At 56.6% G+C, this 25450-nt stretch overlaps 4 protein-coding genes across 7 annotated transcripts in view; 2 read left to right on the top strand and 2 right to left on the bottom strand.

Annotated features, from left to right (window-relative positions):
• Nucleotides 1-4208, bottom strand: part of DGCR2 (DiGeorge syndrome critical region gene 2) — a 79397-nt gene extending 75189 nt beyond the window's left edge. For all 4 annotated transcript variants that reach the window (XM_074321681.2, XM_019710130.3, XM_074321682.2 and 1 more), the window contains exon 1: nucleotides 3893-4208. In XM_074321681.2, coding sequence (XP_074177782.1) covers nucleotides 3893-3971 — 79 coding nt within the window. In that variant the 5' untranslated portion in view covers nucleotides 3972-4208. The remainder of the gene's footprint in view (nucleotides 1-3892) is intronic.
• A 767-nt stretch (nucleotides 4209-4975) lies between these two features.
• Nucleotides 4976-8018, top strand: TSSK1B (testis specific serine kinase 1B). Its single transcript, XM_074321683.2, has one exon. The coding sequence runs from the start codon at nucleotides 6614-6616 to the stop codon at nucleotides 7706-7708; it is 1095 nt and encodes a 364-aa protein (XP_074177784.2). The 5' UTR covers nucleotides 4976-6613; the 3' UTR covers nucleotides 7709-8018.
• A 4396-nt stretch (nucleotides 8019-12414) lies between these two features.
• Nucleotides 12415-13963, top strand: TSSK2 (testis specific serine kinase 2). Its single transcript, XM_019710132.3, has one exon. It carries the CDS (start codon nucleotides 12415-12417, stop codon nucleotides 13477-13479), a length of 1065 nt encoding a protein of 354 aa, XP_019565691.2. The 3' UTR covers nucleotides 13480-13963.
• Nucleotides 13964-15413: 1450 nt separating this feature from the next.
• ESS2 (ess-2 spliceosome associated protein) lies at nucleotides 15414-25178 on the bottom strand. Its single transcript, XM_019710187.3, has 10 exons — nucleotides 25008-25178; nucleotides 23863-24031; nucleotides 23669-23770; nucleotides 21585-21754; nucleotides 21355-21472; nucleotides 20900-21033; nucleotides 19992-20094; nucleotides 18726-18835; nucleotides 16455-16570; nucleotides 15414-15968 (listed from the first exon to the last, which is right to left on the bottom strand). Exons 1-10 carry the CDS (start codon nucleotides 25140-25142, stop codon nucleotides 15689-15691), a joined length of 1437 nt encoding a protein of 478 aa, XP_019565746.2. The 5' UTR covers nucleotides 25143-25178; the 3' UTR covers nucleotides 15414-15688.
• Between the last annotated feature and the right edge of the window lie 272 nt (nucleotides 25179-25450).

Raw genomic sequence — 25450 nt, 5'->3', positions numbered from 1 at the left:
GGCTCCTCCGAGTCCCTAATGGCGAAGGGGAAAGAACTCGGAACTGTGAGCCAGCTCACCCGGGTTTGAATCCTAGCTATGCAGTTCACCAGCTGTGTGACCTTATGCAAGTCCTTTGCCTCTCCCAGCCAGCTTTCTTTTTCCCAAGAAAGACAGCTCCAGTCCTGCTCCTCACCAAGAGGCCTGGAGACGTCAGCGGAGACAGTGCTCACTCAGGGAAGACAAGTGTTTTCTCGGCCATGTATAGTGGGGTCACCCTGGACGGAGCTGTGGCTGAAACCAGGGTATGATTTTCTTTCATAATTGATGCTAGAAAAAATACAGTTTTAGAATCAGCAATCGATGCTGCACCTGTACCGATAAAGGGTCAGTGAAATGACAGCACAGTCAGTGGTCCCTAAATGCCTCTGTTTGTTGACCCTTAGCAGAGGTCCCCACACCCCCGATGGGCATAACACACATCTTCACTGGTCATTATGGCTAACTATAGGAGGAATTTGGAGGAAGGGCTGGTTCTAGCCCCCTGACCAAAATATTCAGATAGAAAAAGGTTCAGCATCTCCACTGGTGAACCACTGGGTCAATCAGAAGAGAAGTGGCCAGCACAGGACTCACACCGCTGGACTAGACGAAGCCCCAGCCAAGAGTGCACGATGGGGGTCAGGCCAGATTTCTAGGATTAAATCTCATCTCAGCCACTTCGCTTGATGAGCTCTCGGTATTTCAATTTCCCCATATGTAAGTGGTGCTAATAACAGTATCTACCTCAACAGGGACCACCTAAGAGTTAACGTAATCAACACATGTGTTACTACTGCTAGAACAGCGCCTGGCATGTAACACATCCTCAGTCAACCAAGATCAGACATGCATTTAAAAGAAACTTTGGCAAAAGGTCAAGTTCAGCACTCTCATGTTGCCCATTGCCCCCATGCTGTAAAAAGCTTCATGCCCTGGCCTGCATCAGAGGGGAGCCGAAAGTGCCTTGGTCCCAGTCCTCAAGGGCTCCACCTGGCAGAAATCAGAGGACATCCTATCCCCCTCACCCGCCTGCCTGCCCGCCGCCCTCCCTCCCTCTCTCCCTCCAGGGAAGCAGGTTCTAACTGGCGCCCTCCTCACACCTAAGTATGGGTCTAAGCCAGGATTCCAACAGAAAGAATGCAGGCTAAGACCAAAGCAACACCCTCTTTGAAAGTGCAGCTAGCAGACCCCTGCCTGAAAGGACACAGAGTACACCCAAGGAGAGCATCTGACCCAGAGTGAGACACGCCCTCGCTGCCCAAAGACAGGGAACCAGGTGAAGTCACACAGGTTTCGTAGGGCGAGTCAAGAAACCATTGGGGGCTGCAAAAAGTTCTGATCTGGACAATCATGGAATTAAAAGGTAACTTTGGGGGCCGGCCCGGTGGCGTAGGCGGTTAGAGCTCCATGCTCCTAACTCCGAAGGCTGCCGGTTCGAGTCCCACATGGGCCAGTGGGCTCTCAATCACAAGGTTGACAGTTCAATTCCTCAAGTCCCGCAAGGGATGGTGGGCTCAGCCCCCTGCAACTAAGATTGAACACGGCACCTTGATCTGAGCTCCCAAATGGCTCAGATGGTTGGAGCGTGTCCTCTCAACTACAAGGTTGCCAGTTCGATTCCTCGAATCCCGCAGGGGATGGTGGGCTGCGCCCCCTGCAACCAGCAACGGCAACTGGACCTGGAGCTGAGCTGCGCCCTCCACAACTAAGACTGAAAGGACAACAACTTGACTTGGAAAAAAGTCCTGGAAGTACACACTGTTCCCCAATAAAGTCCTGTTCCCCTTCCCCAATAAAAAAAAATCTAAAAAAAAAAAAAAGGTAACTTTGCTCCCTCTGCCAGAACTGCCTTTGTGCCCCCAATTCAGACCTAAACATTATGTCTCCCATGAAACCCTCCCCTGCTTCATAGGTACAAATGGTTAGCCACGTCTGCCATCTGCCTGGGCCCCCACACTCAGTGGACTGATTTACACTTTGTCTCTGCTCCCACATTTAATGGGCACTCCCAGAGGGAGGGGTTTATTCTCTTCATTTGAACATCCTCGTGATGGGCAGGCAGTGCGCACTCAAAAATGCTTGTTAAATTGCTGCTGGCCATTGGGCAGGATATGTGGACAGACGGCAAAGGAAAAGGTGTTGGGGACATCGGTTACCTCCATTGTCCAGGAGGGAGATACTGGACCTGGAACCAGAGGCACCCCATGAAAGACGGTTATGATGCATCAGTGATCTGATGTGCAAACCTGGAACCCAGGAGCCAGAACCAGATGACATCTCACCTGTCTACAGGTGTAGACATGTTTTCTCAAGGACTTAATCACAACAACCCACAAATCCATTGGCTCTCGTTCCCAAGAGCCCATACAGTACCCACTTCAACAGGGAGCTCTTTTCCTGGCTTCCATTCTTACCAAGGTTATCCCACAACCTGTCACCTTGCTGCTCAGATAACATTAAAAGCACTGAACCACCAGCGCTACTTGGGGAGCCCACAGAAGCATCACTGGAGAAACTCCAGATTTCGTGTGGCCCCAGGGTTTTCTTGGCCACCAGGTAGGCACTGGGGAGTTGAGAGGTCCAGCGTGTCTGGGGCAGGAGCCCAGCAAGGGCACAGTGGAGGGCCGCACACTGCTTTGTTCCCTGGCCTGCCTCCACCCGCTGAGGCCGGACAGTACTCAACAGAAGATGGCCCTCCGCACTTCTACCTTCATGCGTCCCCACCTGCATTAAAAAGTGTTAAGAATCATACTTTTCAACTGTGTTGTTATAAAGATGAACGCGTTTGTATGTGTACATTTTCTCTGACCTACAAATTTGTTTTTACTTTCCTGCTGATTTTCTTTTCTTTTACTTTTCTTTCCCGCTGATTGTAAAAGAAATCAAACATTTTCACAGGCTATTAAAATAATTGTGACCCCCCCCCTCCGCCACACCCCAGCACTGGGCTTCCTGTGCCTGATAGATAAATCGGCCCTGCATTTGGGGATTTGATTTTCTTGCTGCAGTTCAGAGGAGGCGTACACCAGAAACAGGTAGAGACAAAAACTGTCTGGGACCTTCTAGCTGACATGATCCTGATTCCCCACCACAGGATTTCTTACAAAAACAGGCTACGTGGTAAGTTCCAAAGGCATTTAATCATCACACAGCAGGAGAACTCCAAAGTAGGTGGCACTGTCCAGGCTCCGACGGCGTGACACAGCCGCGAAGCAGCGCGTCAGTCTCTGCCCCAGGAAGCTTGCTCCCTGCTCCTGATGCCCGACAGACTCCTAGTTACCTCCTCGGGGGCGGTCTCTGAGCTGAGCACTTCTCAAGTGCAACACCTCTCTGAGTGACAATAAGGGACAGGCTACCGCTTTCCAGCCGAGGGATTCCCAGGGCTTAGACGCAGGAACCAAGTCCCAGCTGGACGGAAGCAAGGGAAACCAGGTGCCTCCACGAGCTGCTCTCACGACCCCCAGTACCCCCGCCTGACCCCAGCCGCTGGGCCAGCAAGGAGGGCGCGCCCAAGGCGCAGCTCCCGCGCCACAGAATTCCCAGGCCCCAAAAGTTAGGTCGAGCCCCGTACATCACTCTCGTTTCCGTCCACCTCAAAGCTTGCAGTGCTCCACGGACGTGCATCCGAAAGCAACATCCCTCGAGAACAAAGTTCCACGGTGTACGAGGCGCTCGAGCCCAGGTAAATTCACCGCACGGTCCGGGAAGGCCACGGTTCCAGGTTGGGGACGCGGCAGCCAGCAGGCAGCCCTCCGCCCGCGACCTCCCAGGAGGGAGGTCCCAGGCGACCCCAGCCCCGCAAACTGCCCGCCCCGCCCCCGGCAGCCCGCCCCGCCCCGCACCCCAGCGCCGCGCCCCTCGCCCCGCGCACCTGGTCGCAGCGGCTCGGTGACGGTGAGCACAAGCAGGAAGAGCAGCAGGAAGGCACCACTGTCTGCCTTGGGCACCATTTATCCTCCGTTCATCGTCCCCGGGGCGGCCGCGTAACCCCGCGGGGAGGCCGGACAGTGCCGGGCCGAGGGTCGGGGAGCCGGGCCGGGGACAGGCGTGGAAAGGCGACTGAAGAGGGTTCTGACTGGGCCGCAGCTGTGCTGGCCGCCGGCTCGCGCACACTGTCCACTGCAGCTTCAGAATCTGACTCCGGCTCCGCTCAAGATGGCGGCCGTCCTGCTCAGCTCCGCGCCGCCCCGCCTCCTGCCCGCGACGCTGGCGCCAGCCAATGAGCACCGAGGTGGGGGCGGGGCCTGCGCGATCCCAGTGCGTGCGGACCATTGGCCGAGTGGGGGCGGAGCCTGGGTTGTAGTGCCCTAAAGGGGCGAGGCCTAAGGTCGGGATGGTGAGGGGCGGGCCCTACGGGAGGGGGGATGTGTGCCATTGGCTAAACAGAGAGGTGGGGCTCGGGGGCGGAGCCTGAGCGGTAGGGCCTCGGAAAGGCCTAGGATTTGAGGGCTCAGGGCGGGGGTCGGGGTAGAGGGGCACTAGGACCTGGAAGACCAACACCGAAAGCAGCGGGGCTCTGGGTGCCGAGGGAAGGATAGCGGAGGGGCCGAGAGTGGCCCAGGGGCCTGAACTTGAAGGGGCGGGACAGAGAGGGAACTCAGGGGGACGGGGACAAAGGGTTTTTGCACCTTGCACACCTGCAGGACAAGGTCCGGTCCGAGGCCCAAGAATGCGCCCAAAAGTGGTCTTTTTGAGGCCGAACCGCTGCAGAGAAGGGATGAAGAAAACTGAAGGAACCCGCACTATCCTTGAGGTGTTTCTGGGGTCGGGAAAGAGGATCAGCGGTGTAAGAAACAGGCCAGGGTGGCTCCACCTGCACAGACAACTGAGAATGTTTCAAATAGAAGAGGAAATAATCTAAAGGAGTATCATACTAGGAGAGCTGACAGGAAGTGCTGATTCTAGAGAGACTGGAGCAAAGCTGGACTCTGGAGGAAGGGCCCTGCCTACACAATGGGGGAACAGGGGAAGGTCTGCTAGGCACAGCTGGTGCCACAGTAGGCCACATCTGCATGGAGGAAAGCCACTGGGGACAATGCTCCAAGTGCTGACCTTGCACCCGTTATCAGGAACAAGGTGACTGACCATGGGAGGAGACAGCAGATAGTGTCCTCAGTAGGAGAGAAGAACAAGCTGTCCAGAGGAAGCTGTACCAAAGCCTGGCAAAGGGTATCACAGCTGGAAAAGAGAGTGAAAATGAAAGCAGAGAAAAGGGGGAAGGGCCAAGGCTGGTGGGGACCCATCTCCACCTGGCCCACCTCAGCCCCACCGACTCACTCCCCAGGAGCAGTCCCCCCAAGCCCATTCAAGGCAGGTTCTCCTGAGTGTCCCAGGATTCAAACCTGTGACATTCAAGGTCATCTGAGAGAGAGGCACCTACTCCCTATGGGTGGATATGGCCAAGGTTAAACCCAAGGCTAGGCCAGACCTGCCTGCTCCTGCTTCTCTGGGCGTGGCCTAGAGCAGGTGCTAAATAAAGGGGCAGTCACAGCAGAGGGGCTGCACTGCTGGCAGAAACTGGTCCCTGAGCAATGCTAACATCTCTACTTGCACCATCCTCAGGGAGCATTCTAGGAGCAGCTGCTGGCACTGCAGCCCCAGCCTTCTGCCGTGGGAACCCAGCCAGGGCTGCGGTCTAGGAAGACCCCTCCCCCCCCAGAAGGGAACACACAGCCAAGAGTAGAAATCCCAGCCAGTTGTCCCATGCATGGAGCCACTGTCAGAGAAGCAGGCTGGCAAAGGTTTAAATGAGGAAAGAGAAGTACAGGGAGGTGAAAAGCCCAACCAAACCATGCAGGAGAGGGCAGAGTCTTTACTCCTCCTGATCCACCTTCACCTTTCTCAGCCCGGCTGCGTGGCCCACAGGCCACCTGTGTGGACACCAGCAAGGGCTTCCAGGACTGAAGGAAGGGAAAAGTCAGGGACGTTTCTCCTCAGCAACTTCCCTGTGGGGTCACTGTGACCTCCACCTAGGGTCACTGCCTCTCTCAAGGTGGTCCTACACTACTCTTCCCAGGCTTCTAGGAGTCTGTGGCTACCATTGGGGTTTCCTACACTCTGCTCGCACCTTTGTAAATTATGCCTTTATTAAACCCTCCTCAGACTGCCCTAAATGGAGTATGTCTTATTTCTTAATGGGCCCCAGACTCATACAACCACCCACCCTGGATTTCTTGGGATTCCTGAGTTGCAATAATCTGCGGTCCTGGCTCCAGATGTGGAAGCATGGGCAGACTGATGTATCTCCACAGCCCCTTCTTCCCTCAGGTCCCAGCCAAATGGAAGGCCACTCTCTGCAGGCCTTCGGTCGGCTCCAGCCCACTGGCTGGGCTTCCAAGATTCCGAGTCCAAGTGACTCAGGCCAGAGCCTTATTCCCCCAGGGCACCCCTCCTTTATGACTTCACCCACTGAAGTCACCTGGGAGACAATGCCCAATGTTCCAACCTAGAGTATGGGCCTCTAGGCGGCAGGGACAGCAGGCCCGGCCAGCCCAGAGGACTCTCTGTTCACAGTGTAAATGAGGACGCCACTGGCCCATGTCTCGCAGGGATGTAGAGGGCAGCCTCAGAGGCACTGGGTGCTCCTGGCACCATGGATGATGCTGCCGTCCTCAAGCGACGAGGCTACATCATGGGGATAAATTTGGGAGAGGGCTCATACGCAAAAGTCAAATCTGCTTACTCTGAACGACTGAAGTTCAACGTGGCGGTCAAGATTATTGACCGCAAGAGAGCCCCCACGGACTTTTTGGAGAAATTCCTTCCCCGGGAAATTGAGATTCTGGCCATGCTAAACCACCACTCCATTGTCAAGACCTACGAGATCTTTGAGACATCAGACGGCAAGGTCTACATTATCATGGAGCTCGGCGTCCAAGGTGACCTTCTCGAGTTCATCAAAACCCGGGGAGCCCTGCACGAAGACGATGCTCGCAGGAAGTTCCACCAACTCTCCTCGGCCATCAAGTACTGCCATGACCTGGACGTTGTCCATCGAGATCTCAAGTGCGAGAACCTTCTCCTCGACAAGGACTTCAACATCAAGCTGTCTGACTTCGGATTCTCCAAGCGCTGCCTACGGGACGACGGCGGCCGACTAACACTGAGCAAGACCTTCTGTGGGTCGGCGGCATACGCGGCCCCCGAGGTGCTGCAGGGCATCCCCTACCAGCCCAAGGTCTACGACATCTGGAGCCTGGGCGTGATCCTCTACATCATGGTCTGCGGCTCCATGCCCTACGATGACTCGAACGTCAAAAAGATGCTGCGCATCCAGAAGGAGCACCGCGTCAACTTCCCACGCTCCAAGCACCTGACCGGCGAGTGCAAGGACCTCATCTACCGAATGCTACAGCCGGACGTCAACCGGCGGTTACACATCGACGAGATACTCAGCCACTGCTGGGTGCAGCCTAAGGCCCGGGTCCTGTCCTCTACAGCCATCAAGGAGGGGGAGAGCTCCCAGGGCACTGAGCCCTTGGATATCCCTGAGCCTGGCTCTGACAAGAAGTCTGCCACCAAGCTGGAGCCTCAAGAGGAGGCACAGTTGGAGGCAAGGTCTGAGTCAAAATCCGAGGAGGAGACGCTGCAACTGCAGGTGTCCAAGCAGTTGGAGACCACAGGCAAGCAGCTGAGCAGGGAGACAGTGGAAGGGCCCCCCGCACAGCCTCCAGAGACGCAAACCTAGTAGGCCTCTCCCACGGCCCATGGGCCCAGCAGGGAATGAGCCAGAGCTCACAGCTTCGAGCTTGAGCGCCAAAAAAGCCAAGGGACAAGTCAGATAAGGAAAACAGACCCTGATGAGTCACTATTTTCGTGTTTCTTTTCCCTCCCGTTGAACTAGGCAACCCCCATTGCTAAAGAAGCAATAAATCACTATATTATTGCAAACCTCAAGGTAAATGTCTTTGACCCGGCTGACTGCAATCGCCCAGGAGAGATTCCCCACCCCCCCTCAGCACTTGGGAAAATATATCTCAATGTGCCCAGCCCTGACCATGACCGCAGGCCCTAGACCAGAGCAGAGAGCTGACTGAGGACGATGCTCCTTCAAGAGGGAGGCCATGAGAGCAGTGCTGGGGTGGGGAGGAGACAGAGAAGACAGGAGGATGAAGAGGCTGCCTACAGAGGATTGGGGGCCCCCACAAGGCTGCCAGTGGGGAGTGACCTGCAGAGGGCGTGTGGACCAGCCTCTCAGCTTCTCTTGAGCTCCTCACCCTGGTGGGCAACTCAGTTTTTCTGCTCTGTCCACCAGGGGTTCTGCCATGTCCAGCTGGCACCTAGTTCTCAGTGATGCTCTGAGTCATCCTGCCCTGCGGTCATTTCCCCAGGGAACGCAGCCATACTCCAGCCTGCATGTCCCAAAGCTACTGTGTGGCCTTCACAACCCCCTATTCTCCTCTAGTCCCAGTCTGTCCCCAGGGGTGATGCTCCCTGCCAGAGTGAATAAGCTGACATTGGTGAGTAGGAGACAGGACAGGTGTTCTCACAATGCATGCCGGGCAGCTGCGGCCATCGGTGTCCCTCAGAGGGAGCTGACCTGCATTTAGCATTACTGGCCGCCCTGCACTGTAGAGCCCTGCAAACCGTTTGTCAGGCAGGCCTCACCTCAGCCGTGATGGCCTTTCTCTTCTTCCTCTGCACTCAGCTCTGACAACCTCGTATGCACCTGCAGGGTTAACACACCAAGAAGACAAGAGCCTTCAGACTCACCTCTCCCCCGCCTTCTGCCCAGGTCTTTGTCTTGGGAAGACCCCAACACCCAGCCTCTTGGGAGAAGTGAGACCCAGTGAGTGCCCTGGACTTGCCCTCTGCAACCCTCCCCACATCCAATCCACCACTCTGCCTGGTTTCTCCTCCCATACAGCCACCTTCACACATTCTGTCTCCATGGTCCAGTGTATCATGGCTCAGCCACCACCGAGACCTCCTTCCCTGCCAGCCCGTCACATCTCATAGCACCCAGTCTGGCTCCCACTGCCCCAGAAAGGACCCCAGTGCCTGGACTTTGAGGTCCTCCCAGGTATGGCCTTCTGGCTTCCCAGTCCCCCCCTCACCTCACATCCCACATATACATGCCATGATCATACTTGTGGACGCATCCCTGCAGACCTTGCCCACCTCTCCAGGCTCAGTTAAGGGGCCATGGCCTCCACAAGGCCTTCTGGGGTCCCGAACAGCACTCAGCAGCCAGCCACTGTGAGCTCTGCCAGGACAGGCCAGTGAGTGCCCAGGGACCGGGCACAGAACAGGCCCTGAGTAACACTGGAGCGGCCACTCAACTTTTTCAGTGAAGACTGAAGGCCCCAGGAAACCAGACTCATTCAGGTTGTTTGGTGGTGTAGCAGAATTGCAAGGTGCGTGGAGCCAGCTGAGATGGTGACGTCCTGAGGAGAGGCTCATACATCTCTTCTCTTCGGTCATCTCTGCCACCTGTTGCAGTCCTTGGGGCAGTGGGCAGTGGCCAGTGTGTGGCAAGAGGCCCTAGGAGTCTCACTGCAGCCCAGACAGGAGGTGAGCCTGGAAGGGAGGGGGTGCAGGAAGGCGCACCAATTGTATGCTTTCCAGGTAGGGAGGCAGCTCTGAGAGGGTAGACACACAGCATGGAGTGGCAGCCCAGCTGACTCCCCCAATGACCATGTGCCAGCCACTCCTGTGAGCTGCTCAACCCGCTGGGCGCAGCCCTGGATCAGACCCCTTCAGTGACCTCCCCCCCAGGACTTCAGGATCAAGGTCATCTACATGGACGCTGTGGCCCAGTGCTCCCTCCCACCCCACACTCTTACCATACTGTCCTTTCAGGCCACCACGTGCGCTAGCAGCCCTCCTCCTCCTGTGTGTGGCTAACTCAGCCCTTGGCCTTCCCAAGCCTCCCCACGTCTGGCCCCGTTTTGTACTCACAGCTCCGTGTTTCTTGGTGTCGTGGCAGTCACCACTGGGCATTCACATTCACTGGTGTGACACTGAACCTCCCAGCCTCTGGGCTCCAGGAAAGCATGGGCCCTGTCTAGTTCATCAGTGTACCCCAGCACCTGCAACCGACCCTCAAATGCCTATGGAGTGAATGGACAAGTGGGCGCCCACTTTATGGAGGAAACCAAAGCTCAGAAGGAGTGGCCTTCCCAGAGTCTGCAGATCTCTGGCCCACAGGACTACAGGTTGGGAATCTCCTGCAGGTCCCCTGGTCCAATCTAACACCCCCCTTCCAATACAGAAGGAATCCCTGCCTCAGCATTCGTAGGCTGAGTGATGCCACCCACCCCACATCCGGGCAGCTCCACTTGCATGATGCTGGGAACTGCCTCCACCACTGTGTTCCCAAGAACTTTGCCGTGTTCCCAGACACTTTGCCCACACTGTCTGGGCAAAGGCAGGATATGAGGGGGCAGAATCTAGAAAGTGGGTCAGTGGAGTCAGCCAAGGAGGCAGACATGCAGGGGCACCCCAGATAGAACATGGGGGCACAGGAGAAAGGGGGGTCATCCTACTGGGTCCTCACTGCAAATCCTCACAGCCAGCCCCTTGTGGGATACAAAGGAGTGAAGTTCTGGTCATTTAGGCCAACAAAGAGCCCCCAGGAGAAAGGTAGGCACCAGCTAAAGCTATTAACAACGGAAGTGCTAAGGAGCTGGGATGGGACTCAGGGAGGCCTGGCGGCTGGAGGGCAGTTGCCTGCCTTGCTGGGGCCAGTCTCTCCTGCCTGGCACCTGGACTCTGGCTGCCCTGCGCCTGCCATCTTCCACACACACCTCCAGATACAGGGAGCTCCCCGCATGCTCTAGGTGCATCCACGTAGCCATGCTCTGGCCACACATCACATCTGCCTGGCACCTCCTGCCCCTCGTCAACCTCATGGAGCCCCGCTGATCCTCTGTGGCCAGCGCTGTCATCCGCTCCCACCCACCACACAGAAAAAGGCCTTCCTCTCTGCTCTGAACACCAAGCACGTGGCACACCTGTCCTGGCCACTTGCTGTGTGTGGGCACAGGATGTCTGTGATGGAGGATAAATGAACAGCAGAGCTTCCAAAGGACCTAAGGAGATGCACACAGCAGGCCATGTTTTCCAAAGCAGAACTCCACACATGTGCCCTGAAAAAGGGTTTTCACATTGTTTCCAGGCGCAAAAGATAGTCTGAGATGAAATGATGTGCTTTCCCAGGGTTCCAACAGCCACAACACGCCACTCCTCACAAAGGCCCGAAGGGACATAATTGAGGACTCCTAAGTGCCCAGGTACTGGCTCTTAATAGTTGAGGCTCTGGGGACTGCCAGGACCCCCACACCCGGGGCCCCACCCACGTGCTGAGCAGAGCGCGACCCTCCTCTGTCTCCCTCTGCTGCCCAATCCCCATAGGCCCGCGCTGGTCTAGCCTGCTCCTGCCGAGTCAAAGGCATTGGCCTCCACTCACCCCAAAGCCCATTCTCTATGTTGCCATCTTAAAACGTGACTTGGGTCACAGATCTTCCTGCTCCGGGCCCTGCAATGCCTGCCCATCACTCAGGGAAAAGCCCTCACTTATCTTCTCCCCACCACCCTCCTGACTGGGAGTCAGCCATTCTCAGACCCAGCAAGCCCTCTCCTCTCCCAGGCTCTTCCCTACCTGGATAATTCACTATCTTCTCTACCTGACTGAAGCCTGGCCCATCCTCCAGGCTGACCCCCAGTCCTCGGAACACACATCTGCCGGTCCAGGGCTCACAGCATCCCAAGCCCTGCCTGCCCCCCCCCTCCACACACGCCCCGCTGACTGCAGCGGCAGCAGCAGCAGCAGCAGCGCTCATCCACCCAGCTCTCTTCCCCAAATAGGAGCTGCTCTTGTCCACCAAGCTTGGAACCACCGCCGGCCTGGCCAGACCAGGGCGGTCCGTCGCAAGCACCACCCGTTCTGAGGACACAAGCCCTCGACAGGGTTTTCTTCACACCCCAAAGAAACGGTAGGAAATTGGTCCCAGTGGCACAAGAACCAATGCAGGGTCCCCACAGCCAGGAGAAGGAAACTGACATGGGGCTAGTACCCTGGCTAGACCTGGGAAGCCCCCATTCATGCCGGCCTCGTGACAGGGAAGCCACCGCAAGGAGGAACAGGGAGGGTTACCATAGTCCAGAGTGCCAGCTTCCTTCCTGTGGGTGGGGAGTGGGCATTCCTGCCAGGCCAGCCTGGCTTCTAGGGTTCCAGGGGCCCCATTCCCCCCAGCCCAGTCCCCACTCCCTGCAGCCTGGCTTTATGACTTCACAGGCTGAAGTCACTTGGAGACAATGCTGAGCGTTCCACTCCTCCAAGGCCGGGCCAGCCCAGCCAGACGACTCCCCACACTGTAAATGAGGACAATGCCCGCTGGCCCATGTTGGGAGGGGATGTAGAGGGTAGCGGCGCCGGCCGCTCCTGGCACCATGGACGATGCCGCGGTCCTAAGGAAGAAGGGTTATGTCGTGGGCATCAATCTTGGCAAAGGCTCCTACGCAAAAGTCAAATCTGCCTATTCCGAGCGCCTCAAGTTCAACGTGGCGGTTAAGATCATTGATCGCAAGAAAACACCTACGGACTTTGTGGAGAGATTCCTTCCTCGGGAGATGGACATCCTGGCAACGGTCAACCACCGCTCCATCATCAAGACCTACGAGATCTTTGAGACCTCAGACGGGCGCATCTACATTGTCATGGAGCTGGGCGTCCAGGGCGACCTCCTCGAGTTCATCAAGTGCCGCGGGGCCCTGCACGAGGACGTGGCACGCAGGATGTTCCGCCAGCTCTCCTCGGCTGTCAAGTACTGCCATGACCTAGATGTCGTCCACCGAGACCTCAAGTGCGAGAACCTTCTCCTCGACAAGGACTTCAACATCAAGCTGTCCGACTTCGGATTCTCCAAGCGCTGCCTACGGGACGGCAGCGGGCGCATCGTCCTCAGCAAGACCTTCTGTGGGTCGGCGGCGTACGCGGCCCCCGAGGTGCTGCAGGGCATTCCCTACCAGCCCAAGGTCTACGACATCTGGAGCCTGGGCGTGATCCTCTACATCATGGTCTGCGGCTCCATGCCCTACGACGACTCCGACATCAAGAAGATGCTGCGCATCCAGAAGGAGCACCGCGTGGATTTCCCACGCTCCAAGAACCTGACGGGCGAGTGCAAGGACCTCATCTACCGCATCCTGCAGCCGGACGTCAACCGGCGAATGCACATTGATGAGATCCTCAGCCACTCGTGGTTGCAGCCCCCCAAACCCAAAGCCATGTCTTCTGCCTCCTTCAAGAGGGAGGGTGAGGGCAAGTACCGGGCCGAGTGCAAACTGGACACACGGCCAGGCTCGCGGCCCGACCACAAGCTGGGGGCCAAAACCCCACACCGACTGCTGGTGGTACCCGAGAACGAGGACAGGATGGAGGAAAGGCTGGCCGAGACCTCCAGGGCCAAAGACCATCACGTCTCCGGAGCCGAGGTGGGGAAGGCAGGCACCTAGGGTGCTGAGGGCCGGGGGACGTGGTGCATGGTGGCGTCCCCATAAACTAAGTAAGCAGGTAGGAGCTGAAGAAGGCACAGGTGCAAGGAACAAGTAAAATCCGTCAATTAAACCACTATTTTGATTACGTTCTATTAGCTTTCTTCTACTTAGTAGCAAAGACATTAATTACTGACCAGCAAATAAACCACAAAGTGTAAACAAGCATTGAGAGCGCCCCCTGAGGAGTCTTTTTCTGTAGGACTCAGCCAACCACCCTCCCTGCGGCACAGGGGTCTCCAGCGTAGGAGTCCAGGGACCAGTGCTCAGGCACAGGTACTCATGGGGAGGCCTTGTGGGCACGGAGAACACCGTGGCCGTGGCCCACCCGCTAAGCCCCACCAGTCTCCCTCTGACCTGCCCACGCCGTGCCTCCAGGGCTGGCTGGCCAGGTGCACGTCTCCCACCTCAGGTGCAGCAGAGCCCACCCTGACTCCCTCAGAGCCCTTCCTCAGAATCCTCCTCCTCACCCTCCCCCCTCCTCTCCCCCTGAAGCACCCCCTCCATCCAACACCTCTGATCTGCACCATCTCTATTGCTTCCCGATTGCCCCATGCAGCAGCCCTATTTTGTCACCTGTCACTCCCCAGGACACACTTCCCAAAGGCCAGCCAAGAGCTGCAGGTGGTCAGTACCTGGCCTTAGGTCGCCTTGCCTGGACAGTGTACCCCTCTGTATCTCACTCACGCTCACTCAGACCTCTGCCTCCCCACTTCCTGGGGGCACCCTCAGGACCAAGGCCACCCTTCCCTATGAGACAAAAGCAGCAAAACCCACATTTTCCTGACCCTGGGCAGTCCCAGCCCTCTGTCCAAGCTCACCTGCTGAGCCCACCCCCCCTCCCTTAGGGGGTCACATTGCACAGCCAGATGCTTACAGGAACTGTTGAGGAATGCAGGCTAGCAGTGCCCCGGCAAGTGGCAGGCTCTGCACCAGTCTGCAGAGGACACTGGCACTCACGGAGGGCACAAGAGAACTGATGCAGGAGCACCTGGGAAGAGGGCCAAGCGCAGGCATGAGTGTGCTCAAAGCAGGACTCCGGTCTGAACAATTCCAGGTTGCCTCCCTGAGCGCCAAGCACTCCCAAGAGCACGACCTGACCCTACTTGAAGCCAGACGAGACCCATCTGGCAAGAAGCCATGATCTTGGGCCCCCCACTTTTATATAAAGCAGCTGGCCCTGGGCCTCCTGGGGGTCGGGTACCAACACCCTCAGGCCAGCAGGCAAGTGCTGGCTGGCGGTGCACATGGCGCTGTCAGGTCTGCGTGGAGTCAGGCCCCATTACTGTGACACTGCGGCCCAGGTTGGGGCTCTTGCTGGTGGGAGTATGAGGTGAGGCTGGTGACTCGGCAGCCTATGGCAGGCAGTGCCCGCCTAGAGCACTGAGAAAGATGGGCAAGAAGATGGAAACAGCCCTGGCCCACCTGAGGTGGAAGCCAGGTGCTGGGGGAAGGTCATGGTGAGGCTGCTGGAGGTACCTCATGAGAGAGTATGGCCTGACATCCATTTAGGACCCACACAGCCCTGTCACTGGCAGACCACACAGGCCAGGCCTGCTAGGCAGGCTATAGACCTGAGCCCAGAGCCCTAGGTGACCCCAAAGGGCTCAACTCCCAAGAGCTCTGTCCCTCCGTCAGAGGAACAAAACTTGGGGTGGAAGAAAGGGGGAGGGGGACCAACGTGCTGTGAGCTCAGCTCAGGAGGCAGGTTCTGTGCCTGGGGTGCCACAGAAAAGTATGCAGGTGGTGACTGGAAAGGCCAGACATCTTGGCCCTCCAAGGGTCACCCCACACACCAGCCTCCTCCCTGGGAGGTCCACAGTCCTGAGACCACGATGTAGCCGTGAGGGCCACTCTGGGGCCATGCGGGCAGCAGGACGGAGAGGCGGCCTACAGACTGTGCTAGGCGTTCTTTAATGCCGGTTAAATAGAAACAGGAAGGGGTTCCATAAAAAAAAAAGTACCAGGAAGGCCCTGGGATGCACCCCAAGGGCTGTGGGGCAGGTCCTGTGCCAGCCTGGGCGTGACATGGCACCTTTCTTTGTGGCTCCTGGGACAATCACCGCTTTTGGCCTGGTCCTGGGTCTCTGGAAGGCTCGAGTCCTCTGCTGGGCAGATGGCTGCCCTGCAGGCTCCATGAACCTCCCATGGGCCCAGCCCGGGCCTGGCCCTAGAAGAAGTCCGAAGCTTTGCGCCGGGCAGGGAGCTGCAGCAGGTTGTCCGTGATGGAGGCTGGGTCCTGGCTGAGGGGAGTGCGTGCAGCAGAGCCAGGAGCCGGTGTGCTCGTTGGGGTCTGGGGCCCGCCGGCTGGGGTCTTGAGGTGGGTCGAGTGCGCTGGGGACGGAGTGTAGCTGGCTCGCAGGGCCCGGTCTGTGTACTTGCTGGCTGTCCTGTTCACAAGGCGCTGAAGGGCTGGGGACATGGCTGGGTTCAGGCCTTTGGGGGTGAGGCTAGAGTGGAAGGGGGCACAAGGAGGTAGGATTAGCCTGGATGGGACAGCACCAGTAGTAAAGCCTATTCTACAGGAAGACACATGGAAAAGTCGTGATTCTGGGCTGAGGACACCAGTGTCCTCGCGTCCTCGCACACGTCAGTGTGGCCAAACCTGAGGTCCACTGCTGGTGCTGCCCTTGACTGTGGGGCTGGTGTGGAACCCAACTCTATGGGGAATGAGGACATCCATCGCCACAGGGCTGACAGAGCTCTTAGGGGGACAATGGGCCTAAAGGTGCTTCTTAGTGACGTGGCCAAGAGGAGGGTGAAGAAAAGATGGAGGGGCCCCTGGTTCACACAGGGCCTCACTCTGAACCAAAGGAGCTGCCTCAGGACCCACCGCAGAACCCTGGGGCCTGCCCTGTATGCCAGGTGTCCATACTGCAGGCGCTGGGACTGAGGGGGAGCAGGAAGAGACCCCCACATGGGTCGGTGCCCCTCACCTGGCCAGGTTCTCTGTCACTCTTCGCAAGGCCTCCTGCTTCTTGGCCCTGTTTTTGGCAGCGGCCTCATTTGCCATCTTCAGCCCCAGGCGCTCCCTGCGACCTGGCTCCAGTATCTACAAAGTAGGGGCATGGGTGGCTTAACCAGCCTGCCACTGAGTCAGGCACTGCCTTGCTGGTGGGGGGCCTGCTCCTTCCCATGGCCCCCATAATCCTAACAACCCAACATCACCTCCCCTAAAAGCCCCTTAAAAGCCCCTGACCAGCCCTCCTGAGCTGCCCACTTGCCAAGGGCCCAGCCCACCCCACCTGCCATCACGGTCCTCTCAAAGCCGATGCTGCGAAGCTAGGAACCTCACAATCTTTAGGAAAGAAGAGGGTCTCGTTTTAATCTGCTTCCTTCTGACTGTCTGTCTTTATTAACCTTCTGTATTTCTTTTGAGAACTTCCCAAAATGTGTCCTTGGCCTATTTTTCTAACAAGTTGTTTACCTTGCTTTTTGTTTTGCTTTTCCACGTATAGCAGCTTTACTACTATGTTGATTACATTAAGCCAAGCCACACAAATTTCTTTTCAGTTATTTGTTTTTAGTTTTATGTGTGACATTTTTTGCTGCATTTAAGTTTGCCATTTCCATATAGTGTAAGTTAGCCATCACTTCCTTGGTAATTTCTTCCTGCTTTTATGTTTACAAAGTCCTTTCTACATTAAGGTCAGATTAAATGTCAACCATTATTTTCTTCTAATTATTTTATACTTATTGTTTTTATAATTAACTTTCCCAAATTTCTGGAATACATTTTGCTATACAGATTAAGGACCTAGTTTACTAGTCAGCACAATTTACTACTCAGCACCATTTGAGTTGCCATCTCTAACCACCCTAAATTCTGATTTGGACTTAGGTGTGTTTCATAATTTCTCTTCTTTTCTATTGACCTGTAGGTTCTGAGAACGGTGGCACACTTCTGACACATCTACAGCCTTATGGTAAGCTTTAGTATCTAACAGCAAGGCTCCTCTCTGCCATTCCTCTCTCAAGTTTTTCTTGGTTACCCTTGTGTCCCAGACAAACCTGAGAACCAAGGTACCAAACACTTCTGTGTATGTTCCGTCTGGACGTGTGTTATCTCTCTGAACTACTCAAGGCAGGATAAATGGTGCTGCGCTGGGGAGGCCACAGGGCACAGCATACATGCTCAGGTGGTGCCAGCAAGTGGCGTTCTCCTTATGTACGTCTGTGGTTTCTTCACAAAAGCTAAGTTATTCCCAACTAGTCCAAATTTCTGTTGCTATGGTGAGTGAGTATCTCCTTTTCTGCTGCATTTCAAACTGACTACTGCTGGCATTTAAGGAACTGGTTCAAGATGACTCTGACCCAGCCCTCCACGCAGGCATTCGGCATTAATCCCAGACTCCACGCCCAATTCTTTGGGGTTTCAGAGCAGATGCTGTAATCCTGCACCCTTTGCCTCTATAACACCACCGACTTCTGTTTCCCTTGGTCTTCCAGCTCTCCACAGTTGGTACAGGCAGCGGCCCACCACTCCAACAACAGGACTGCATGCTCCCAACTCTTGGGGACCTGTCTTCTTTCCCTTTCCAAACTATGCCAGTCACTGTTTCCCCAACAAACTGTGCAACCTGGAGCACCTCATCTTCCCAATGTACCTCCAGGACCCCACCTCCCTGCCTATTTACCCACACCACCCTGGGACACCCCAAGCTCTGCAAGAGGCCTCTCTCTGCAAGCACACGGCCTTTCTGAGCACACAAACCACGTTCCACGGAACGCTGGGGCTTACGGACCCTTCCTGGCACTCAGGCCTGCAGCACAGTCGCAGCTCCAGGTCTGCCTCTGAGACCACCCTTCGTCTTTGAGCAGCCCAACCTCTGGGCCTGCAGGCTCAGAGGGGCCATGGTCATTCCCCATCTGGGTGCCTCGGCCCTACCCTGCCAGTCCCTCCTTGACAGAACTACTTATCTGCCCACACGTGTCCTCACTGCCCGCACCTGTCCTCGCTGCCCACACCTGTCCTCACTGCCCGCACCTGGCCTCACTGCCCGCACCTGTCCTCGCTGCCCACACCTGGCCTCATTCAAAAGCGCTGTACCTGAGCAGGGCTGTGCCGTGTAACACGGCTCAGCCCGCTGCTCAGCTCTTTTTTGACCAGTGGCAGCTGGACCATCCTCTGTGCATTGAGCTACGGCTGCTCAGAAGACCACACATCCACTTAGGGTCCCACCTGTGCACCCCTCACTATGACTCACCTTGAAGGCTGGCCCCGGCGTCCTGTCCATATAGGGGGTTTCTGATCCTTCGACTCTCAATGGTGTGTTCTCGACCTCCCCCCAGGTCATCAGTGGGGACTCATTCACACCTGCAGATGAAGAGCCCACAGCCACCTCAGGCTAGGGACCCAGGTTTGGGCACCGCCTGGGCCCTCCCTCCCGCTGCAGCCATTCCCCTCCATGCGTTCCAGCTAACAAACACAAGTCGGTAGCTGGCCCTCTCTCCTTCCCCAGGACTCTGGAACCTTAGCACCTCTGCCCTCTGAGAAGGAAACACCAAGGCCCCTGTGGGCCCAAGGCAGGCCTAGGACCCCACAGCCATGAGACTTAGCTTGGAGGAGTGGGGCTCCCTAGAGAAACTGAGCTGGGTTGGCGAGGCCCGCTTCCTAGCACAGGGCCAGGGGTGACTCCTGGAGGTCACCGATGGCACCCTACACCAAAGGAAGAGACACTCAGGGGCTTCCAGAGCTCTCACCTCTGCCAGTTCATGGGAGGGCAGAGGGACAGGGTGTGTGCTGTAAGACTGTCCCCGAGGCTCACACGCTTCCTGTGTGAGGAGACGCAGGGCTGCAGCCCAGGGACCGCTCCCTACAGTACTCTCTGGATGTAGGTTTATGCACCTGCTGACGTGAGACCCAGAACTAGGAAATGTTAGCCCAGGACTGAGGGAACACCGGGCTCCAGGCCAACGGCAGGAGGCGGGCAGCCTGACGGAGAAGCACACCATCCTGCAGCTCCCTTTCAGGCCTGTGTTGCCCACCCCGCACAGGCCACACATGTCCCTTGAGGCCCCGGGTAAACGTAGCCCCCTGCCCACAGCAGCCTGCCCTCCATGCACATCTTCTACAGGAAGATGTCTGCCGGGCAGCCCACTGGACTATGCTGCCCTCACTGAAAATCAGGCCCCTGCCCTTGCGTCCCCCTCAGCACACCCACCACGCCAGTCTGCCAAACAGAGTCCCAACACCCCTGCTTCTAGCAAACCTAGTCTGTTCTGCCCGCCTTCGTGTGAGGGATGGACACCACCCAGCTAAGTGGGCCGGGCCCCACATGTCTCAGATCGAGTCTGCCTGTGAGTCCAGTCCTGTCCTTGCAGGCCAGACACCAGGTCCAAGTCACACAAGGTATGGGGCAGACCGTACGTGAGTGCCAAGAATGACCAGAACGACCAGGGCCCACTGAGCAGCCCACCTCCCACCACGCCATCCCACAGGTGGCCAGCTTGCCAGCAGGCGAGTTTCTCACCAGGGGCAGGAGAAGGGGTGGCAACAAATCCAAATCCGCCCACGCGGGGGGACTCCTGCGGGATCAGCTCCTTGCCGTCAGGGCCCACCTTGCCCTGTTTGTGCTGGAACAATCAGAGAGGCTAGTGTCAGGGGGCCCGAGACCACTCTGCCCCGCTGACAGATGGGCAGATGCACAGGAACATGCTGGAAACCTTTCCCCCCTCAGGGCTCTGAGGCGGGCAGCCCACTTGGGGGCAAGAGAGGAAGGTCCCTGGGCCCTGAAAAGAACTTTGAGGCCCTGTCAGAGCAGTCATCCGTGAGACGGATGCTCCCCCCATACCCCCTTCCATGCAGGGTGGGGATCAGCCACACCCCACGACTTTAGGCCCCTGCATGGAGCTGCACTAATTATGGGCACCTGTGCACTGACCTCTCCTCACAAGGCCCCTGTAAGAGCCTCCCGAGCCGTCTCCCACCCTTCAACCCCATGGACACTAGAGCCACCACCACACAGGAACTCCCAGGCTCGGAAATTCTCTGCCGTCTGCCATGCTAAGACCGGCACCCCCGCCTGCGCCCCCTGCTCATCCTCCCACGCACCACCCAGCCCTCTCTGGTGCAGGGGTGCAGGAGTACAGGTCTGGCCAGACTGGCCTGGCTCCCAGCAGCCACTTTCTCTCATGTTCTTGCCCCCCCAAGGGAGGTGGCAGAGATCTGAACCCATAGACTACGTCTACCAAGACAGCACCCCACTGGAAGCCCACACGGGTTGAGGAAAGACTCGGGATCCTGCCACACAGGGGCCCCAAGTACTCCTGCACTGCTAAGCTCTGCCAAGCCCAAGAACAGTCCTAATTTAAGATGGGCAGGCAAGATCAGAGGATGTTTCTGCCCATATCCAGCCCCCTGCTAGCCCCCGCCACCCACCTGGGCATTGAGGGCAGCAGCCTGTTGCAGCTGGGACCTGCTCAGGGCCTGGCTGAAGGGGTCCCTGAGGAAGCGAGTATTCTTATGCACCACTTGCCGGGGCTTCTTAAACAGTTGCTCTTCATCAGGGACGCCTGGCAGACCAAGGAGAGATGGCAGCAGGTGTCAGAGGGGCAGGCAGGCCACACCTCCGCCCTACGCTCAGGGCTTGAGGGACAGGCCAAGTCACTCCCTGCTGAATAGAAGCACGGAGCCGACTTCAGTCCCCACACTGCAGAAGCTGAATGAAGCTGGGGAGGGTCTCACCCCCTCACTGACTTCACACATAGACCCACCTGTCCCAAGCCAGGACAGGACCCCCCTGAAGCCAAAAATGCAAGGGAGCACAGACACACCCACCTGAAGGGCAGATTCAGACACACAGCCCACCCACGCTGCCCACGCTGCCCGCTCACCCTCTGGGTAGTACATGAGAGAGTTTTTGGCCTTGTATTTCCAGGTCTCCACGCCAGCCTGGCTACTCTCAATGGCTTGCTTCTCCGCTGGTGGGAGTGTGAGATTATCCTTCTGCCTCTGCATCACATGGGGAAAAGTGAGGGTCAGAGAGGTCCCCAGGCCCTGAGCCCTGGCCCTGGGACTCCCTGACCCCACCAGAAGGTGACTCTGGCCCTGCACCCAGGGACACCTTCTCAAACTCCTCCTCGGCCTGGTAGAGCCAAGCATGGCGTGCCCGGTTCTTCTCCTTGGCCACCTCCATGATCTCCTGGAAAGAGGCATTGTCCTCACTTGTGTACTGGCTCAGGAAGACGTCCAGGCTGGGCAGGGGCTCCTTCTCCTGCTCCTCTGCAGCCTCTCCTGCTCCGGGGTGCAGATGGGGTGACACAGAACCATAAAGAGCAGAAACATTACTTTGCAGTCAGTTGTTCCTGGGAACCAAACTGCCCTACAAGAACAGCGCAGACCCTCACCCTGGTCCTGGGTCTGTCTGTGAGAACCCACATGCCAGACATCTCCCCACCTAGCGGCAGCATCAACCAACCCTACTGGCCAGGGAGCCCTCAGGGGCTCGCCTCATCTGCTGGGTGCCAAGTGAAGTGTGCGATCTGACTCCGACTGGCAGGGGGGCCTCTCGGTGTTAGAGAAAGAGCAGGTGATCATAGAGGCGCTTCCCCTGCCCACAGGGGGCAGTCCTGTAGGACCTGCCTCCAAAGCCCGGGCTCTCCCTCCATCCCTGGAATTTCCTTACCCTGACTGCTCTTCCCTTCCTGGGACCTGTCCTACCGGTGGCTGGCTGTCACCTAAGCTTCCAGACCTGCTAGTGGGCCTGATGACAGGGACCCCATAGGATCTGCTCCCAATGGGGCCTCATGGGCACTGGGCTGTAACCCTAGCCGTCCCACCACCCCACTGCAAGTGGCACTCCCAGTGAGGCAGTGCCACTACAGTGTGCTCAGCGGCACAAACTTTAGCAGGGCCGTCAGGAAGAGAGCCTTTTCTTCCACTCTAGTGACAGTCTTGACCACCAACTACCTGCTAGACTGTGCACAAAGCACAGTGGCTACAAATTCAAGAGCCGGGGTCAGAAAGATGAAGACTCAAACTCCATTCCGCCACAATCAGCTTTGAGACCCGCAGAAGTTTCTGCCATCCTGAGCCTCAGTTTCCTCACCTGTCACCATGAATGACGACAGCACCTACCACTTAGATTACTGAAAGGATTGCTGTGCTTACTGATAAGAGATAGTTAAAGAAAAGGGAACTGCAAATTGGCTGTGATTCATGTGCCATATTGCCATGGAGAATCACTCTCCGAGAGCACAACACACTGAACTGTGTTAATGGCCGAAGGAGCTAGGTTTTAAAGCAGAACACATCATGTTTGTGTGAGCACACAGGGCACCCATGTTAGTACGGCATACCATAGACCCAGAACCCAGTAGCGAACAGCACGTCATCCATCTGTATGGGTACTGACATTCTCCTGATGATAACACTGACAGACCACAATGAAGTCTCGGAGCCTGCAGTACACTTATGTTCAACAAGGCTCAGAATGCTGTCCTAGGAAGACACCCTTGTAACGTCGGGATGTATCCTACACATCTTCGTAAATGTGTTGAAGAAAACAACTCATTCATTTGTTCTACACGTATTTGTGGAAGGCCCACACCACAGCATGCACAGTTCTAGATGCAAAGTATGCAGACAGGAGCAAGATAAAGAATCTGCTCTTGTGGAGGGAAGAGACCATAAACAAACAGAAACGTCTTTTTAAGTGTCATGTTCTACGATGAGAAAACAAAACCAGGAAAGCATAGAGCATCAGGAGTGATGTGACTTTATATTAGGAGGTCAGGAAAGGGTTCCCTGAACAGGTAATGTCTGAATAGAGATCTGGAGAAAGAGGAGTGAGCCGAGTAGTTACCTAAGGGCAGAGGCCCTGAGGCATCTCAAGGAGACAGCAAGGAAAGGATCCCTCGGAAGCGCAGGAAGCCCACCAGGCAAGGGCTGGCACAGGGTGAGCAGGCTGGTGAGAGAGGAAGTGAGCTTCTCATACCACAGAGGGTCAGAGGCTCAGAGGACTATCCGACATTTGGGGTCCAGACCCAGATCTTCTGCCTCCTAGACCAGTGCTCTTTGGTCCCATGGGCTGCTATTTAGGCAAGGAGACCCCTTAGGTACAAGATGTGACCTGCCTCTGGACCACTCTCATAGGGTAAGATTCCCCAGCAATCCTGATCGTGTGACCAAAAGAGGTCGCTGACTCACCATCACCATCCTCCAGGCCTTGGCTCCGGCCCTGAGGCTTGTTGCCCACCATTCCAGTGCCTGTGTGCACCTCAGGGGTTTCAAACGTGGCTGGAGTCACATCTGGGGGAAGAGAGGGAAAGGAGATTAGAGCGAATCTGAGGCAATAGTTCAGCGGGCGTTCCCCTCTCTGCTACCCACAGGCATCCTCTTACACGGTGCCGGGGGCTCTCGGGACATCTTGCCCAGGGCAGAGCCAAACTTGATGGCGATCTGGCGCATCCGTTCTAAGTCTCCATTCTCCTCAGCCTCCAGGTACTCCTTCTGTGCCTGCAGCTTCTCCACATCAGGAAAGAAGTCCCTCTGGATGACTGTCTGGAGGCCCTGTCAAGAGAGATGGGAACAAAAGTCAGAGCTGCCATCTGAGGACCCCACGTCTCAGTCCACTGATATACATACTAAGGCCATTGCTGACGACCTCCTACAACCACTATCCAGTCCAATGATCTCTGATCTTAGTGGCATTTTCTAATGAGAATAACACCCCATGCAGCCTTGCTACAACATCTAACATTACTAAACACTCCTCTGATTTCCATGAAGCCTTTCTCCCTCTACTCACTAACTGGCTATTTTCATTCTCCTTTGCTGGTCTCACCTCCACACTAGCTGGACCAATGTGAGTGTTGTCATGTTTATTCCACCCATGATCCCCTATTTCCAATCTGAACCTTTTACCTGGATGACTTCAGCCAGTCATCACCAGCACTGGTTGAGATTCCCAACTCTGCACTTCCAGCCAGACCTTGCTCCTGAGCTGCACATCAGTGCACCTATCTGTCCACTAATGCCACCTGCCTGTATACCTCAGACTTCACCAGTCCCAAACTGACTTCCTCCAATCTCGGTGCCAGCTCCTCCTCCTCCGTGTTGGCGGTAGGCTCAAGACCTATTTCAAGAGTCGTCGGAGACCCACTCACTCGATGATGCTGCCACAATCGCAGTCTGTTTCCAGAACCCCAAGGCTTTACACTTATTATCACCGCTTTCTAGAAAATCTTCTTTGCCATCAAAGAAGTTGCCTTCCAAACTCTTACTCACGCTTTGATAGAAAACCTTGTTTCCCTGACACCCCCACCCCAAACCCGCATACAAAGATAACCGCTCCTCCCTCCCCTGACAACACAGCTGCTAGTGCCTCCCCTACCAAGGACATCCCCTTCTACGTTGTGCTTATTTGGCTCTCGGACACCGCAAGGGCAGGAACTCGGGCTGCTCCACTACCCGAAAAGAGAACCCAAGAGGAGAGCAAGGCGCGGGAGGGACCCAGAAGTCGCTGGAATCCGCACTGAGGTCTTACCTCGATGTACTCTTCTTCGTCCAAAACCCGTTGCTTGGTTGTCGCAGCCCTGGTCTCCCCTGCTGCGCGCTTCCGCCGGGGCCTGGACGCGGTGGGAAGCAACAGGCCCCCGGGAGACGCGCCGGGAGTCTCCATCGCTATCCCAGGACAGTTCGGAAGGCGCGTCACAGCGTCAAGGGGCGGGACTGCGCAGGCGCTTCCAACAGTCGGCCAATGGGGGAGCTGTGCGTTTCGAAGGCCGGCCCGCGCTCCGCACTGACGTCACTACAAGCCCTCTCTCTTATGGGAGTTGTAGTATTTTCCCCCCCGCCCCGCGCAGGTGACGTGTATCTGGGATGTGGGCACCAGGGGGCGCTGTGGTGGTGGGAGTAAGGGGCGTGTCATTCACGCTGATCGAGAAAAATTCCAGCACTGCGGAATTGGAAGGCCTTGGAATTCTAATT

The sequence above is a fragment of the Rhinolophus sinicus genome, chromosome 9, assembly GCF_057876585.1.
Source record: "Rhinolophus sinicus isolate RSI-liver-muscle chromosome 9, RSI-T2T, whole genome shotgun sequence".
Classification (NCBI taxonomy): domain Eukaryota; kingdom Metazoa; phylum Chordata; class Mammalia; order Chiroptera; family Rhinolophidae; genus Rhinolophus; species Rhinolophus sinicus.
The sequence above is the reverse complement of the archived record's forward strand: the minus strand, read 5'-3'. Positions and strand labels throughout refer to the sequence as shown.